The sequence below is a fragment of the Myxocyprinus asiaticus genome, chromosome 19 (assembly GCF_019703515.2).
Source record: "Myxocyprinus asiaticus isolate MX2 ecotype Aquarium Trade chromosome 19, UBuf_Myxa_2, whole genome shotgun sequence".
Taxonomy (NCBI): Eukaryota; Metazoa; Chordata; class Actinopteri; order Cypriniformes; family Catostomidae; genus Myxocyprinus; species Myxocyprinus asiaticus.
Window position 1 is genome coordinate 1,571,480 of NC_059362.1, and position 18,833 is coordinate 1,590,312.

Genomic DNA, 18,833 nt, shown 5'->3' on the forward strand with positions numbered 1-18,833 from the left:
GCTTTTTCTTCAAAGAAGATTTATAATATGTAAAGTGTGGTCATTTCAATTCATCTTGCTCTTAGATGTTTTTACAAGAGGTTTTACAGAGGTGTGTTTGTCGTCTATAGTTTGTTGAGAAGACATGAGAATGAGAAGTACACGTTCTGTGATGTTTCACCTCTCTTGGACAACAGAAGTATTTCCATTCTTCAGCACCTGCTCAGGTGAGTTCAAGCAGTGCTTTATTAGTATTCCAGCCAGTTAAACTGGTTTGACTAGAGTGTGTTGGCCTATTTACACATATTCAGCAGCATCAGCGAGCTTTTTGATGGCTTCAGAGAGATGAGGCAATTAACACCACCAATATGATTACTGATATCAAATTATACTGAGGTATGAGGACGAGAACTATGTATTTTTGTTGATGTTTAGGGCTAATTTGATCTATTAAATCAAGTTCTAATTAATCACAAGCCATGGAATACATGTCCATTGAGAGCTTACAGGAGCGTATGAATTAATGAAGATTTACCCATTTTGTTTTTGTGCTTATGTTTAATGGTTTAACTGATATGCAGAAGTATTTTTTTTATTTCTGCTCTTGGACACAATTATAACTAATAAGAATCATTACACTACAACAATAAAAACATAATATGCGTCATGGACATTTTGTTGTAGTCCAGTAAAACAACGGTATGTAAAGAATTTTAATAATATTAACAACAAGAATAATATATTCATAATGAACAGAGTTAAATATGACAGTGACATATTTTTACTACAGTATCTATGATATTACAACATTTTTATATGAATATTTCTTATATAATTAGTAGAGCTGTTGATTTAACATGTTAATTCTGCCTGATTAATACATTAAAAAACTAATCCAATTAATCATATCCCCGGGCCGTAATAACAGGGTTCCCGCGGGTCCTTAAAAAGTCTTAAATATCTTAAATGATATAGCAAAAGTCTTGGTTATTATTCAAAGAGATCTTAAATTTAGGGACAGAAAAACAGGAATCGTGATATGGCCAAATGTAATTATTAAACTGCAGAAGGCTGTGATAATTCAATAAATCTATAGTCTGTATATGCTCAACACTTCAAAGTGAAGACGTGGCACTGTTGCACATTCTCAAAGCTCGCAGGGAACTCATGATACAGTGTTTCCGGCGGTTTCAGTGCGATTCAAAATCAGTTAATTACTGCTTATTTTTGTTTTATGACAATGTTTATTTTACAGTGTATATATATAGTAATAAGTTGTAGTTGATTGTAAGAGTGCATATTTTCCCTTATCTGTTTGTGTGAACAACTGGGAGTACAGACATTTCCTGATGTTCAAGTCTTCCGAGTCCCCGGTGTATTTTCAGCTTGTTTATAGTTAAGTCCTGCATTATGCACCAAATCTTCATTTTGTTTCCTTCTGGTTATCATTGGAAATTTGGTTTCTTGTTGCCTCTGTGTCTTTGCCCATCACAGTAAATAAAAAAATTAAAAATAATTTAACATTTAATAGATACATTTTTAAAACTATCTGGCGATTTATCAGTTATCGTCTTTCTTCCAACACATTATTGTATCAGCAAAATCCAATATCGGTCGACCTCTAATTTGTATGTGTTGATATACTGTTGGTACATAAAACAATTTTAAAATGATCTGGTATGGACATGCCGTACTAATTTCATTTATTCAAGTCTAAAAAAGGTTTATTTTAAATCTGTGTAACATCCCTGAATAAGGAATATTCCCACTATCAGAGCAATCCAAGCTTCAAGTGTCACCTGTTTTCAGCAGGGGGTAGTAAGCGAAACCCCAGCTGTACAGACAACAAACCAAACTCAGGCTTGACACTAGTGACAGCACAAGATGAGGACGCGTTCTGGACAGAGCGATTCAAATGCAGGGATCTCAATCTGTGTTCTTCTAAGTTTCAAACTATGTTTAACTTGACACAGTGTCTTAAAAATGCTGTTTATGACGCAACACAACCAAAGTGAGACGCTCCAAAAGCGTCCGCCTAAAGCATGTGTCTTTAGTAAAGCCTTTATAATAAATCTGTTTCAGACAGATGAACTCATCAAACTCATTTGTAAAATGGATGGCTGTGGATTGTTGGCCAATGATACACGTATGTTCAGTAAAATGGAAATAAACATTATATATAACCAGATAGTTTTCCTAAGTCAAATCAAGTCAGTTTTATTTGTATAGCGCTTTTCACAACACATATCATTTCAAAGCAGCTTTACAGAAATTATGCTTTAACAGCAAAAGCTGTAATATAGTAATGCCTTCGAGTCATAATAGTGCGGTTTAAAAAAAAAAGACATGACTGTAATTTGTGCCTTAAAATAAATAATAGAAAATAATTATATTTAGATTTAGACCTCCAGTGAGCAAGCTTAAGGTGACTGTGGCAAGGAACACAAAACTCCATAAGAGTCTAAAAATTGATGTCCTCATATGTGGACAGCGGGAATAAGTTGTGAAATTTTAAATAATATCAAGCTATAGAAAGTCTGATGTTTCCAGGAGTGTTGATTATTCATGTTTTTGAGATGTTACAGACATAACATCATAAATTAACATAAATAATTCTGATTCAAAGTAATGTCCAGCATCATCCAATCACTGCCAACCATGTTAAAATAAAATGATACATTATAAATTCTGAATCTATGTACTGATTATGATTGTCTCATGTCTGTCAAACATGTTGAGTGATCCAAACATCATCTGCAGCCTGAAACTGAACTTTTGATCAGATTTTAGGAGTGAATGCACTTAACTGCATAGAGAGATATAGGATGCTCCCTTGCTCCCTATTTAGTGAACGACTTAACCTCCAGTGTGCTGTCTGTCTGCACTGGTCTCAGAACAGTTTGAAATGCACCTTATTTTCATCCTAACTCCACATAAAGCCTCTGAAAGCAACATTTTTCAGCTTTTGGATAAACCCATTGATTCTCAATATGATAATGTACAGACAGTGAATATAGGATATTTTAACTGAAACTGAACATACAGTCCACATACATGGTCATTGTGTTTAACAGCGTGCCATTTTATGATAAATCACTCAAATTTGAAAAATTTCGGATGAAACTAGAGACTCTAATCTTTTGAATCAAACAGGTTTCAAAGTAAAAATTTAATTTGGTTTTTTACCAGATGAAGTTTTGTTGATGTTTCTCTCAAACACAAACTCCACTGAGATCGGTGCCATGTTGTTTTATCACATGACTCGTGCGTTGAAAGTTTAACCCTTTACTGACAGCACAGAGTCTCCTGAACTGAGATCAGTCGGTTTAAATTAAATTAAAATACGCGTTGCGTATAGCGAAGCCAAAATACAACATCCACGCATGTGTACACAGGGTCGCACAAGAATATAATCATTTATACTACTACTAATAATAATAAGGATGTAACCACATATTCAGGATTGGGGGGACCAAATGTAATAATTTAATAATCAACCATGGAAAAACACTATTATGAATATTTCTTTGGGGGGGGGGGGGGGCATGTCTCCCTCAGTGTCTATGGTGGTTACGGCCTTAATAATAATAATAATATTTTGTTGACGAACAAAGTCAATAATGACAATGACATATTTATAATCCAATATTGATGATATTATGACATTTATATATTAATATTATTTATTATGTAATTATAAAAATTACATAATTAAGTTTATTTTCTTGTATAAATCTTTTTACTACTGGTATATTAATATAATGCTACAGCAGTTACAACTATATGCAGAATATTATAATAATTATAAATATATAATTTAATACAATGTGTACAATTTTAAATAAACTTTTACAATAAAATCCTCTTTGTTAACATTATAGTATACAATATACACACTACCGGTCAAAAGTTTTGAAACACACTCATTCTTTATTATAATTATTTTTTTTTCTTCACATTTTAGAATAACAGTAAAGTCATCAAAACTATGGAATAACATAAATGGAACTATGGGAATTATGTTGTGACTAAACAAAATTCAAAATAAATCAAAACTGTGTTATATTTGAGCATCTTCAAAGTAGTCACCCTTTGTCTAGAATTTGCAGAGATGTACTCTTGACATTTTCTCAACCAACTTCTTGAGGTATCCCCCTGGGATGCTTTTTAAACAGTATTGAAGGAGTTCCCATCTATGTTGGGCACTTATTGGCTGCTTTTCTTTATTATTTGGTCCAAGTCATCCATTTCAAAAACTTTTTTTATTTTCATTAAATTTTAGTTTTATAATGAAATAAATTAATATGGTGGCACAATTATATTTGTGTCTACAAAACTAATTTCAAACATTTAAGCATACGCCTTCAGATCAAAAGATTTTTAAGATCATGAGAAACATTTCAGTCAAGTGTTTCAAAACTTTTGACCGGTAGTGTGTGTGTGTGTGTGTATATATATATTTTTGCAGCATTTATTAATTTTGGTTAATGTTAATTTCAACATATACAGCACTAATAAATTTTTTACAGTTTAAGTTGTATATGTTAACATTAGTTCATGCATTATAAACTACCATCAACTAACAATGGTTGTATAACTAAAATTAACATCAACCAGGTTAATAAAAGCTTTAAAAAAATTGTCATTGTAAGTTCATGATACCTGATGCATTTTTTTATGTTATCGGATAAAATTGTATTGTAAAGTGTTATCATAATTAGATATACTCCTAATACTATACTACTAATAATAGTAATAATAATAATGTTTTGTCAATTGTTAAGTACATTTGAACTATTTTTCCAAATGTAGAAATTAAATATTTCTAAATGATGATTTTGATGTTTAATATGAAAGTTTCACCTTTTGATAAAACTGTGATGTGAGCTTTGTTAACTTTTGTCTCAAGTCTGGCTGATTGTTTTCAGATATGATGAAGTGCTTCTTCAGTCAGCGTGTGACCTGCAGCCCAGACATCTGGTCAACTTCCTCTTTACTCTGAGGTACGCATGCCCACATTTAGTGAGCCGTGATCATTCACACTGGATCATGATAGTGGTTTACTCGCTGCACAAAGAACATCACGGTCTACACACAAGCGTTTGTAGTTTTGCTTGCTCAACTAGCTGACAGGCAGTTTGGGTTTAACTGAGCGTTTTTGTTCTGAAAGCCCCAGAGAAGGAATTGTCACCTTTGAACAGGTTTGTTATGTTGGTGTGCAGTTCTGATGAGGTTTAACTGTGTTTTCAGTCATCTGGTGGCCTCGGCCCATCGACAGCTGCCTGTGAAGGGAAGTTCTCCAGAGGTGGCTCAGGTAAACACCTCTATGTTTGAACTGTCCGTCAAATCTAAGCCCCACCTTATATATGTCATTGACCAATCCTACCATAGTTTTTAGCTTAGAGTAGGGTCATTAGTGAATATTTTAAGTCACAATTAAAAGATAGCATGTGATCGTGAAATTATGTTTAAATTATTCTCAGTCCCGTACAAGTAAAACAAGCCAATTTAAATGTGCGCTTTGTTGCAGTCTTTGAATGATTCATTATAGCCTGTTTGTTTCTCTTTTTTTGTTTCTTCTCAGGCCAGACTCTGTCTATTCAGCTCTGTCTGCTCCGTTCTGGCCAATGGCATGAGGATTCTGGGTATTACACCTGTGGAGAAAATGTGATGTTCTTTTAATTAAAGGAACAGTTCTCTTAAAATTGAAAATACTATCATTTCTTTATCACCGTTACGTTGTTCCAAACCCGTCTGTTGTTATTTTTACCTGGAGCACAAAAGTAGATGCATCTGCCACACTAACAAAACATAAAAGTACTGGTGTTCTGTGCTAGTCATGTGCAATATTCAAGTCTTCCAAAGTAATTTGATAGACTAAAATGTTAAGTAATTATTCACTGATAATCTGCTCCGCTGAAGCTTGCATTCAGATAAAAAATAAAATTGTGTGTTAATGTCATTAAAGGCAAAACACCATTGATTCACATTTGTCTAGTAACTGAACATGACATGCCAGTTTTGAATTCTGAGATTATGAGTGAATAATGACTTAAATTTCAGTTTGTTCCACACAGAAAATTATCATATGACTTCAGAAGACTTGGAACATGCCACATGAGACGTATGGATTATTTTTGTCTTTTTTGACCTTGACAAACATGGTCACTATGAGTTGTTTAATGGAAAGAAATAAGTCATCCAAAAATTCTACTTTTGTGTTCCACTGAAATAAAAGTGTATGGTTTGAGACGACATGAAGGCGAGTAGATAATGACAGAATTCTACACTGCCTGGCCAAAAAAAGTTGCATACTCCAATATTTCATTGGACCGCCTTTAGCTTTGATTACGGCACACATTTGTCGTGGCATTGTTTCAACAACCTTATGCAACTTCACAACATTTATTTCCGTCCAGAGTTGCATTAATTTTTGGCCGAGATCTTGTATTGATGACGGGAGAGTTGAACCACTCTGTAAAGTCTTCTCCAGCCCATCCCAAAGACTTTCAGTGAGGTTAAGGTCAGGACTCTGTGGTGGCCAATTCATGTGTGGAAATGATTCCTCATGTTCCCTGAACCACTTTTTCACATTTGAGCCCGATGAATCTTGGTACCGTCATCCTAGAATATGCCCATACCGTCAGGGGAAAAAAAATCCATTGATGGGATAACCTGGTTATTCAGTACATTCAGGTAGTCAGCTGACTTGATTTTATTGCCGCATAACGTTGCTGAGCCTAGACCTGACCAAATGAAGCAACCCCAGATCATAACACTGACTCCAGAGACTTGTACAGTGGACACTATGCATGATGGGTGCATCACTTCATGTGCTTCACTTCTTACCCTGATGTGCCCATCGCTTTGGAATAGGGTAAATCTGGACTCAAACCACATGACCTTTTTCCATTGCTCCACAGTCCAATCTTTATGCTCCCTAGCAAATTAAAGTCGTTTTTTCTGATTAGCCTCACTAACAAGTGGCTTTCTTGTGGCCACACAGCTGTTTAGTCCTAATCCTGTAAATTCTCGTCCCATTGTTCATGTGGAAATGCTCTTACTTTCACTATTAAAAATAGCTGTGAGTTCTACTGTCTATTTTTTATGATGTGACTTAAAGTGTTTTAGTGATCTCTGATCGCGATTATTCAAGATTTTGTTCCGACCACATTTCTTCAGTGAAGCTGACGGTTCACCACTATCCTTCCAGGTTTTAATAATGCATTGGACAGTTCTTAACCCAATTCCAGTGATTTCAACAATCTCCTTAGTTGTTTTCTTTGCTTGATGCAGGCCAATAATTTGCCCCTTCTGAAACACAGTAACATCTTTTCTACGACCACGGGATACGTCTTCCGACATGGTTGTTTAAGAAATGAGTAGCTACACACTGCATCAGTTAGGGTTAAAAGAATTGTTGCCAGCTGAAACATATTAATTATTGCAATAATGATCCAATCATAGGCTTTTAAGTATCTGCTTATTTATATACAAACGATGACTTTTTTTTTTTTTTGGCCAGGCAGGTGTAAATTCATTATATGACTAAATATGTAAATTATATGTCAACTATAAATCTGTTTTAACATGTAGAATCTTTTGTGTTTGGCTTACATTTTTTATTGGCCATATTTAAATTACATACAGTATGTTTTGAAATGTGATATACAAACACTAAGAGCCACTGAGAACTGCATGTCTAGTTTAGTATGCCCAAAAAAGACCAATATACATGTAAAGTTTTGGCGTGGCATTTTCTGCATGTATGAAATGGTCCTAGTGAAGAAATATATGTCATTAATAATACCGCTAATAGTGCCAGCACCATATGATGCCCTCAGTAACAGCCAAGTTAGTATGGCAGAGCATAACATGAGAACTTCATACCTTCATATAGCCCTTCACTTTCAAGCCACTAATGAAACACAAATCAAACTCATTGCAGTCAACACAAACCAGGTTTATCTTTGATTCAACCCATATTTAAAGTAGTTTTTGTCGTAGACTTTGATTGGACACATAAGTCAACAACACAAAAAAATTGCATTTTTGCCTTCCCTTTAAAAGTTTATTAGCCTTTTTTTAATTTACTGTATCCTAACAATGCAAGATTAGATGGTTTGTAGCATTTTATTATCTGCATTTGTCACTGCTGTCTGCAATCAGAACCGAGGCCTGTTGAACAAACTCAAAGTTTCAGAGTAAGTTTCAGGTTGACAAAACCAGTTTAGATCGGGTTCAGTGATCTCAAGACGCTCGCTATAAAGTTTTTCTGTCAACTCAAGAGTTTGATCCAGAGCTCATGATTAACCCTGAAGCGTGTGCACATGAATTCAACATTTGATACCAACAGCCAGTGTGTGAAGCTCCGAGAGAGTTTGCGCAATTTACTTCTCACATAAAATTCAGTGTGATTTACGTCTCAGCTGAAGATCAAGAGAACATTATCAAAGTATGAAGAATTGAAACATTTACACAGTAAGAGAAAAAACAGCTGATCCATCAAAGTTAAAAAAAAATAACACCAGTAAAAACCAACCTGCCTTCTTGAGACTGAAAAACCAGTTTAAACTAAACTTCCCAGGGTAGCCACTGAAACCGTCTTCATGAGAAAGACCTCTGATCTGTGACCTGCCAGTCAAGAAGCTTCATCATTCTGCTGTTTAACTGCAGAGACCTTGAATTCACAAAACGTCCAAATTCAGAAAGTGTCCACTGTAAATATATGTTTAATCATGTCAGCAGATGCAATGTAAATGCATCATACAGAGACTGTCCTCAATAAAGAGGTGTTCACTAACCTTGGGGAGTCATCTTTTGCATTGCATTGTAATTAAATGAAAGTTATTTTACAAGCATGGCTCCCCAGACGCATAGGATTCTCTTTACGTTCACCTCATGTAAATAATTGAGAACAATTGAAAAAACAAAAGATAAACAAGATGTGCGAATGGGTCTCATAAGTACATTCAGTGTATGTTTTGGCATTAAGAGTGTTCAGTGTAATTGATATTATACACAGATAAAAAAGGACAGATTCACATTTAAAAAAATAATTAAACTACCCATCCCCCCTCCTTCAAAAGTGAAGATAAAACTACAAAAGGTTTCCCTTCTGTGTGGTCTAGTGTTAGCGCTTTATGGCCAACAGTGATGAGCGATCATCTGTTTGCGTCTAGTTCAAAGATGTGTTGGCTCTAAAATTGGAGCATAAATACTGGAGTTGCTCAGGTGCTTGGCAAGTGCTGACGCTGGCAGCTCATTGGTCTCTGTTTCCCATGAATCGCTGGTCAGTTAGCGACGAGTTTCTGTTTTGTGGTGTCTGCATCAGCTCTCTGCACTTTGGTGGTGTCTTGTTTCGGCAGACCGTACAGGTAAATGGACACACACACCAACATGCCTCCTGTGATGAAAGTTGTAGCTGCAAAGAGAAAACAGTCAAATGAATATAACATCTCAAACAGACACCAAACTACATAAACATTTTTCATTTCCTAATATGTCCGTTTTATTTTAAACAAGTTTTTTTAGACGTAACTTTTGACGAAAATGTCCTTTGAATTTTGTCTATTTCATCATGTCATATGAACACTAGTTGACGATAATGTGCAAAATGAGCCTGTTTTTCCAGACCAGGAGGACTTTAATGGCACTATTATTGCATGTTAAATATTTTTGGGAGTAACCTGGGCTCAAAGCCACAGTAATGTTTACCTTTGCACGACAAAATTCCACGGGTAAAAAAGGCACGGGCGGATGTGAAAGCAGCAAAAAACTAATAGCCAAGCAGCCTCTTTTTTTTTTTTTTAATGCACCTCATACTCTGGTAGAGTGAAGTTAAAAAGAAACTCCCCACTAAAATGATATCCTTGTCCATTGTGAATATTCAGTGTAACTGTGTACAAAGCACCACCCACACAGAGGTCAGTCAAATCAAGCAACTTACTATTGGTCAACAAGACAAATTTGCCTGCTAAAGTTCACCAAACTTAAATTTCATGCAAAATCCCTGAGGGGAAATTCTTCACCACCGGAAGTCCATCGTGTGAAATTTACGATCGCACGGATTCCCATTAAAATGACTATTCCGCTCGCTGAATTTTGCCCTGTAATTTCCGTGTCACAGGTAATTGTGACTGTGCCTTTAGTGACTTGATCCAGGGCACAATTATGTTAGCTCTTGCAAAGATTGAACCAGCAACCTTCTGGTTACCAGTTCTGAGTTTTAACCACTACACCACCAACATCCCAAATAATCACTTGACAACTATGGAAGCATGGATCCAATACCTGGATTGGTCTCGGCTTCGATACGGACGTTTTTAGATGGATCTGGTATCGGTCCGACGAGCCAGATCCAAATCAGATGCTGTGTGTTAGTCATGGTTGTTACTGCCAAGCTCCAAAAATGACATTAAAGAAGTATAAAAGCACAATTAAAGTACTCCATCTGACTAATTTTATTCTAAGTCTCTTGAAGACATTCTATAGTTTTGTTTGTTTAATAAATACAGTATACAGTCTGCATGTGCTGCGTGCTTCATAGTGAATGAGCTCCACTCCATTGTGTCACACACTCAAAGGACCTACAGGACATCTTAATTTCGAGCAAAATATTGGACATTCTGACTAATACGGGACAGATGGCTTAGGTCCTTATGGAGTTTTCTGTCAAAAACCATGGGTTTTAAAGTTAAGAAATTACAAATTAAATATATTACTATTGTATAATAAAACTCTAGTATTTAGTAATAATAATAATAATGTAGCTGCAAGCAGCAATTAACGGGTTTCAAGCGGTTTAAGGCCTTTAAGCACATGCGTAAAAAGGTATTATGTTTTATTTAGCAAGCATGTAACCACCTAGATCATAGATGGAATAGACCATTTACAGCCAATACAGGCAATTTACTAAAGAAATACAGCTTTTTAAAGCTCATAGCGCCACCTATGGTCCGATCTCCATAAAAGTCTGCATGCTTGTTTAGAATCATATGTCACATGTGCTCAGCTAATTTCATGAAGTTCTGAGTTTTTGTTTAGGAATTATGGGCTTATTTGTACACTTGACCACGCCCATTTTCTAAATGACACTGTTATAGCTACCAAAGTGTAAAGGGTGTCCGATTTCTTTCACATTTCTCACAGACCTCTAGGGCCGGGAGTTGAACAGGCCCACCGAGTTTTGTGCCGATCGGCCTCCATTAATCTTGTCTAATAGGTGCTCAAACTTCATTGGCCGATGGCGACCGATGAGATACGCCAATGTCCTCATAGACAGTCATGGCACCTTGGACAATTTTCAACTCAATCAGACTAACAGTTGCGTAGTTAGAGCTGTTTTCATGTTTTTTTCCTGTTATAGCACCACCAAGTGGCCAAACTCCGCGTTTTTTTTTTTTTACAGTGACCTCAGATTGAGCTCATACACATGTGTACCAAGTTTGGTGAAAATATCTCATTTCGTTAGGGCGTTATAGCCATTTTAGTAAGAATGGCCCGCCCTTTTCAAACGTTTTGGCACCCCTTAGCGACCGTGAGTCAATGTCAACTTTTTTAAAATAATTATTTATAATCAGACTCCAGAGTATATTTCTGCACTGGTTTGCTTCCGATCGGGCAAAAAACCTAGGACTAGTTCGCAAAAGTAGGTTTTTAACATTATCTGAAATATTTACCGAACGGTTTGACAGACACCAATGCTTCGAGGCAAAGTTGTTTAGAATGAGAAGAGATATCAGGTGATATATATTACTTGTGTTTTTTCACAACACTGCATTATATACAATCATTAACACCTACAAAAATCATGATAGCACCACCAAGTGGCCGATTTTTTAAAAACTTTGCACAACCCTCTCAGACCAAGAGTCATATAGATCCACCAAGTTTCATTCCGATCGGTCATTGTTAACCTTGTGTAACAGCTGCTGAAATTTGATTGGCCAATGGCGGCCATGTTTTTCAACATATGTGAATGTCCATATAGACAATGATGGCAGCTGAGACAAAGACAATGTATGCAAATTCTGAAGTCAATAGGATTAACGGTTTCATAGTTACAGCCGATTTAATGTTTTTTGGTATTATAGCGCCACCATGTGTCAAAACCGTACCAACTTTTCTGGGCGACCAAAGATTGACCTCTTAGATAAGCATGCCAAGGTTGGTGACGATGTCTCATTTCCTTCAAGAGTTATAGCCATTTACGTAAAATTGGCTACTCCTACTTCCGATGTTTTCGCATACCGTAGCTAGCTCGAGTCGAAAGTTAAAACTTTTTTTGATAACTTTTGATATTGAGACTCCATAGAATCATTTGGCACTGGTTTGGATATATACGTTTTGTTTGGTTTGAGCCAAGGATTCCAATGGTATAAAGCACTTGAGTCTACGACAAATGGTCTAGGAGTTATGAGCAGTTTTGAGTTTTTGATCGCTGTAGCGCCCCCCTATTGACCGATTTGGCCGAGTCTGTGTTTCTGAGTAGCGAGCAATACTACTACCATCTGACCAAGTTTCAAGTCTCTAGGCCTTACGGTTTGCTCTGCCCGATCAGTTTTATGGCAATAATGGAATAATAATAATAATAAAAATCTTAACAATTACAATAGCGCTTGAACCCCTAATTATTTAAGCTGACTGTGTTCATCACAACTTAAGTGAACATCTGAAGTCCAGATACAATCTGGGAAAAAATTTGCAAAGAGAACTGGCTTCTTTTTCTCTGAAGATTTTCACTGGAATTACTGTTAATTTTACTGCCGCATTATCCAATAGACTAGTTCAAGGTTTCTTAATAAGCTACACATGGTTTGATGTAATTGTTGGTAAGAATAATGATTGTAAGAACTTTTTGTGGTTCCGGGGACACTCCCGTTTAGGATGGAGGCTTAAACCATTATGTTTGCAGCGCAGATCCCTAAATCCGTGATCGAGGCGACTGTAACCCAATTAGAAATGGACTCACTGATCTGTAGGCCGAAGAGAATGACAGAGGCCACGGTGGACAGCACGATAGCAGCGGCCGCAGAGAAGCCCTTCATGATGTTATCAGTGTATTTCACCACCACTGACGTGTACATTCCTCCCACACTCGCCAAAACTACAACCAGAAAACAAATAAACCTGTTAAACAAGTTTACAAAATCAAAGCCATTTCAGAGGTTTCCCTTGTAATGATAAAGAATGAGTAGTTTTCACTAGCATGTCGACAGGTGTGGCCCATTTGACTGCATTCCCAGGTGTAACGTTCATCCTCAGGGAGCATAAACTTCTACATTTACATCACTAGAGTCACAGTGTTTAAAAATATATGTCACTTCAGAAGACACGAAGGTAACTCACAGATTACAAAGCAGACCCAAGATGTGTATCCGTAGAAGAAGCCTTTCTCCAACACTTTGGTCCCGTCTGTCATGTAAACACCTATAAGTGTCACCAGTATACCTGACAGGTACATCTGAATGTTTCTGACCCACAGAGACGTGTCCGAACTCTTCAGAACCTTCTCAAAATACACACCTATTCCAAAAAAAAAAAAAAAAAAAAAAAAAAAAAGGGTCTTGGATGTGACTTAACAGAAATAAAAATACTGAATATCGAATCAGTTCGCTGATAATGTCATACCTGCAAACCCAGAGCAAAGCACCGCGACGGCAATCGCCACAAAGCCCAGGAATGGGTTCTGCTCCATCTAAATCACAATAAGAGTGCTTTTTATCAGCCACAGGTAAAACAATAACAGTAGTGACGCACAGATATGGACATTGTCGTTATTTTTATGTTGTGGCCGATAGCTGATATTATACATTTATATTGTTGTGTCTGTTGTTTTAAAACAAAGTAGTTCACACTGAAGCTCCAATATATAATCAAACATGCTTTAAGTGAAATAAGACACATCAAAACATTATAATGTACAGTTGTTGCAAATCGACATATCGGTCAGGTTAAATAAATATTTGGAGATTATTGGCACTGGTTAATAGAAGTGTTAGCTCTCCCTTGTGTCAGTTCTAAAATCTACCATTGCCTAGTTAATGCATCATTTATAGTGAATTTCAAGTAATATATTTTGCAAATATTGTCTTGTATAAACATTTACTTGTGTACATATTAATTGCTATTATTAATATCGATCGACCTCTAATGTACAGTGAAAATGATGGGAAACGCTTTAGTACTTTTGAAGCCTGTACTAGTAAAAGTTGACTGTTATCTGCTTCCAAAAAAACAAACAAATATTGAATGATACCGATATGGTCACCTAAATATTGTACATCATTTTTGAATGCAAAGCATTTATGGGTGTTTCTTCAACTTCCAGCTCTTGCATGTCCCAGGGGTTGATTTTTATGAAACAGATTCCAACTTTTTTTCTTTACATGGTCACATTAAAACTTTTTACCAGACCCAGACTTTCAATATTAAACTATGAAAATTAATGATAAAAGTACAAATCATTATATGTTTAAAACTTTGACCATCTAACCAAAGTGTGAAATAAACATTTCAATATTTATTGTGTGAAAATCATTTATATCATGGCCCAGTGGGTAGCACTGTCGCGTCACAGCAAGGAGGTCCCCGATTCGAGTCCTGACTCACCCAGGGCCTTTCTGTGTGGAGTCTGCATGTTCTCCCAATGTTTACGTGGGTTTCCCCCACAGTCCTTACAGGTTAAGTGAACTGGAGACTCTAAATTGCCTGTAGGTGAGAATGTGAATGTGTATATATGTGTGTGTCAGCCCTGTGATGGACTGGCCACCTGTCCAGGGTGTTTCCAGCACTACCCTATATAGGACAAGCAGCCGTTTTTTGCAACCAAGCTATAATTTTGACAAATTATGTAAAAAGTGAAAATATGATTTGTGTTTTAGGACACATACAATGTTATCTATGAAATGGAGTTGGTCATTTTATTTGATAAAGGTTAAAAATGTCATTTCCAGCACAGAATTCTATTAAACATAAGAGAATTTGAGATGTGCTGGAAATGACACAAAAATGACATAAATCTCCTGTGATTCATGTACCAGACTTTACTTTCAAGAAGTTCCCAAAATTTAAGAAATACCCATATGCAAGAGAGCCGTGTCATTTCTGTAATGGATCGTTAGATAAAAGGTGGATGTACCTGAACTTTAGTGGATTCTGGTGGTGTCCACTGAACCAGTGTCACTCCTCCACACAGCATGAAGACTGAGAACCACTGCAGTCTGCTTAGAGAGCGGTTCAGCATCAGCACTGTACACAGAGCTGTACAGGGGATCTTTAACTGATACGTCACCTGACAGACATAGACAGACATATGACTGCTAGAGCTATACAGAGTAGTTCACTTTCTCCAGGAAGTCTTCATTTTTAATCTTGTAGTACTTCTTTATTATAAAGTTTTGTCTATAACAGAGATCGGCAACTTAGGGCTCACATGCCAGCAATGGCACGCAACCATAGCGAAAAGAGGAGTATGTATTTTATTCATATGAAGTCTCTCCAAGTAGATATACCTGCAGATCTACAAATGGGGCGGAGTCTCCAAAAGGGGGTTGGGAAACTCCAAGAGGGGCGTCACTTCAACTCATGGTTAAGGTCAGGGAAAGGGTAAGGTTAGGGGCTCACTATATCTTTAATGGCGGTTTGGAGCTCCCGCCCCTTTTTAGAGCTCCACCTGCAGCTATATTCTTCTCAGTCTCTTGATCTGTATGTGGCATGCCAATAAACCACTTGTTGTAATCCTTCGTCAGAATCACGCAGTGTGTTTATTTAGTGTGTAGCTTTCCATTCAGCTCATAACTATTAAAGTGTGACGAAATCACGCTGGTCAAAAACAATCGAGCGCAGTGAGTACAAACCATTCACGCTTCACGAGCCGCTGATATCGCCACACTTCAATGAGTCCGATTCAGAATCTCGATGAAACCAGAAAATAAACTGGAAATTATTTATAATCTCAGATTATTTTACTTTCATAGAAGCACATAAAATGATCGTAGGAACATTGACAAATTATGCTGAATCACATGATCACCAAGTTGTTTTTTCATGTTAGCTCAAGTGCATACTGTTATTTATTTTTTTTCTCCCCAATTTGGAATGCCCAATTCCCAATGCACTCTAAGTCCTCGTAATATAATCATAATGAGAATCAATGGGTTTATCCAAAAGCTGAAAAATGTTGCTTTCAGAGGCTTTATATGGAGTTAGGATGATAATAAGGTGCATTTCAAACTGTTCTGAGACCAGTGCAGACAGACAGCACACTGGAGGTTAAGTCATTCACTAAATAGGGAGCAAGGGAGCATCCTATAGTTCTCTATGCAGTTAAGTGCATTCACTCCTAAAATCTGATCAAAAGTTCAGTTTCAGGCTGCAGATGATGTTTGGATCACTCAACATGTTTGACAGACATGAGACAATCATAATCAGTACATAGATTCAGAATTTATAATGTATCATTTTATTTTAACATGATTGGCAGTGATTGGATGATGCTGGACATTACTTTGAATCAGAATTATTTATGTTAATTTCTGATGTAATGTCTGTAACATCTCAAAAACATGAATTTTTACATTTCACAACTTAGTCCCGCTGTCCACATATGAGGACATCAATTTGTAGGAAAACTATCTGCTCTAGAAAATTAGTTTTTTGCTTGTTAATTAGGGGCTACTAGTTACAAAACAAAAAGAGGAATGGAAAATGCACACAGCAGTCAGGCGGGGGTCTCAGGAGGTTAACCTTTAGAAAGTTTGCTTATAGCAATAAATAATACCTAATATTCATTAATTGTGGGCAAAAACTACATATAACAAGTGACAAGTTTTGCCGAGAAAAAAATAGCATATTAACTATCAGAGTTTTCTAAAATTACACAAAAAGGATACAAATCTAGTTTACATTTTTCAAGAATTTGACCTATAATATTTTTTTTCTTAATTCCCAACATTTTTACTGATTTAATTATGTTTACATTTCCCAAAAATATTAACTTTTATAAATGTGAGACTATTTGTGGAAACGTAGCAGAAATAAGCGTTGTGATTAGTGCTCAAACGTTTTCTATATTCACACAATGGAGACATTATTCAGTAATTCATTGAGGAAAACTATTTCCAATGATTTTCAGCTGTTTTCTGTGCTGTTCTGTCATTAAAATATATTAATGGTACATATTAAATATACTACATCACATAGAGGTGTGTTTGTTGTTATTTTGATAATACCAGTAAATATTTCATCAATATCAATAGTTCTTATTAGTTTTAAATAGTCAAACTGTTCACAATTTTACCCTTGCTGCTTGTAACACATTTTTGTATGTTTAATTGTGTTTTGAATGCAGAACTTCCACTTACTGACTAAAAAAAAGTGGTGAAATTCTGCCAACCTAAATGCCCAGCGTGGCAATTGTGCAATGTTTTTTCCAAATTTCAACCCAAAACAAAATATGCATAAAAATCCTAATTTTTATAAACAGTGGCTTCTTAAACAACTTTCAAGAATGATTGCCCCCCCCCCCCCATATCTCTCAGTCTTTGGGTCTCTGAGTGTTAAGCATCGTTCATTCCTCCACTCGTGGTTTTAATACCTGATAGACAGCAGCGTCCAGGTTGCTCAAGGCTATGAAGGCCATGTTGTTCTGGATGGCGTATACCACAGACGGTACACTCAGCTTGAGCAGTTCCTTTGGACTTCTGAAAATGTGGTTGACCAGCGCTGTTTTACACCTGCCGAGGTCACCTGCTTCTCTGCATCACCATGACAACAACACTCATGACAATCACACAACACTGGTGTCTTTCACTGACCAGACTGTTGATGTGGGCTCACCTGAACAGCATCACCAGACTGAGCAGCAGTTTGATGACCTCAGTGATGCACACTGCAGTGGTGGAGAAGTAGAGTTCAGAGGTCACGGTCCTGGTGTATCTCAGAGCCACAGTGTATGTGGCAACAATCAGAGTCATCACAGTCAAGCAGTACAGCTTGAATAGCACACCCACTGACTCTAAGACCAGACCAACAACAGCACATATTCATTACTTTACACGTCTTTTAATATACTACCTTTCCAACTATCACATTATCATATTTTGTAGCTTTGTGTTGACTTTTTGGTCCAAAACAAATCACAGTTCGTTATTGTAAGCCCCAGTAAAACTCACTTACCGTTCGCCATGACTGAGTTTGTGTGGATTCAATAATACAAATACTAATCGATGAGCAATCTTCTGCTCGTGACGACTATCCGCATTTCTGTTTCTCAGAGGAATGAACCTTCAGAGAGACACACGGACACTTCCGGGAGGATATTTCAAAATAAAAGTCTGTACATGTTGCAGTCCATAAACCCGGAACAGAATTATCACTTTCGAGCTATGGGTTCCCTCGGGATTTCCTATGTGGTTTTTATAATGCAGTTTGAATTTATGCGTAAAATAAAGTCTGTGGTAAACAATACAAGACAATACTTTGACGTTTTTTTTTTTTTTAAAGTATTGCATCCAAGTGGCTACATAAGGACTACAACTGTTTTCAGTTTCGTCAGGCACATACACTTACATGCTTATGGTAGTTGTAGTCCTTATTTAGCAACTCTTTAGAACAAATTCACATTTGGGGCAATATTGTGTGTAATTTATGTTCAAAACGTCTAAGTATCTTTGAGTAGTTTAACACAGACCTTATTTTTCTAATAAATTGAAAACCCTCTTTATAAAAACCCATTGAAAATTCCAGAGGGAACACAGTTTGCTTAAAGGTGCAGTCAATAACTTTTGTCTTTGTATCATCTTGGACTTACACTGACACCTAACAGCTTGGATGCAGCATCATTTAACATC

General features: G+C 36.5%; 2 protein-coding genes across 5 annotated transcripts in view; one reads left to right on the top strand and one right to left on the bottom strand.

Moving 5' to 3' along the window:
• rars2 (arginyl-tRNA synthetase 2, mitochondrial) overlaps window positions 1-8,543 on the top strand; it is a 42,701-nt gene extending 34,158 nt beyond the window's left edge. For all 4 annotated transcript variants that reach the window (XM_051644851.1, XM_051644852.1, XM_051644854.1 and 1 more), the window contains 4 exons: window positions 111-206; window positions 4,908-4,982; window positions 5,230-5,293; window positions 5,564-8,543. In XM_051644851.1, the coding sequence (XP_051500811.1) occupies window positions 111-206; window positions 4,908-4,982; window positions 5,230-5,293; window positions 5,564-5,650 (322 nt within the window). In that variant the 3' untranslated portion in view covers window positions 5,651-8,543. The remainder of the gene's footprint in view (window positions 1-110; window positions 207-4,907; window positions 4,983-5,229; window positions 5,294-5,563) is intronic.
• A 152-nt stretch (window positions 8,544-8,695) lies between these two features.
• slc35a1 (solute carrier family 35 member A1) lies at window positions 8,696-18,299 on the bottom strand. Its single transcript, XM_051644886.1, has 8 exons — window positions 18,160-18,299; window positions 17,821-17,998; window positions 17,579-17,738; window positions 15,122-15,274; window positions 13,612-13,678; window positions 13,330-13,506; window positions 12,953-13,087; window positions 8,696-9,403 (listed from the first exon to the last, which is right to left on the bottom strand). The coding sequence occupies exons 1-8, from the start codon at window positions 18,167-18,169 to the stop codon at window positions 9,273-9,275; spliced, it is 1,011 nt and encodes a 336-aa protein (XP_051500846.1). The 5' UTR covers window positions 18,170-18,299; the 3' UTR covers window positions 8,696-9,272.
• Between the last annotated feature and the right edge of the window lie 534 nt (window positions 18,300-18,833).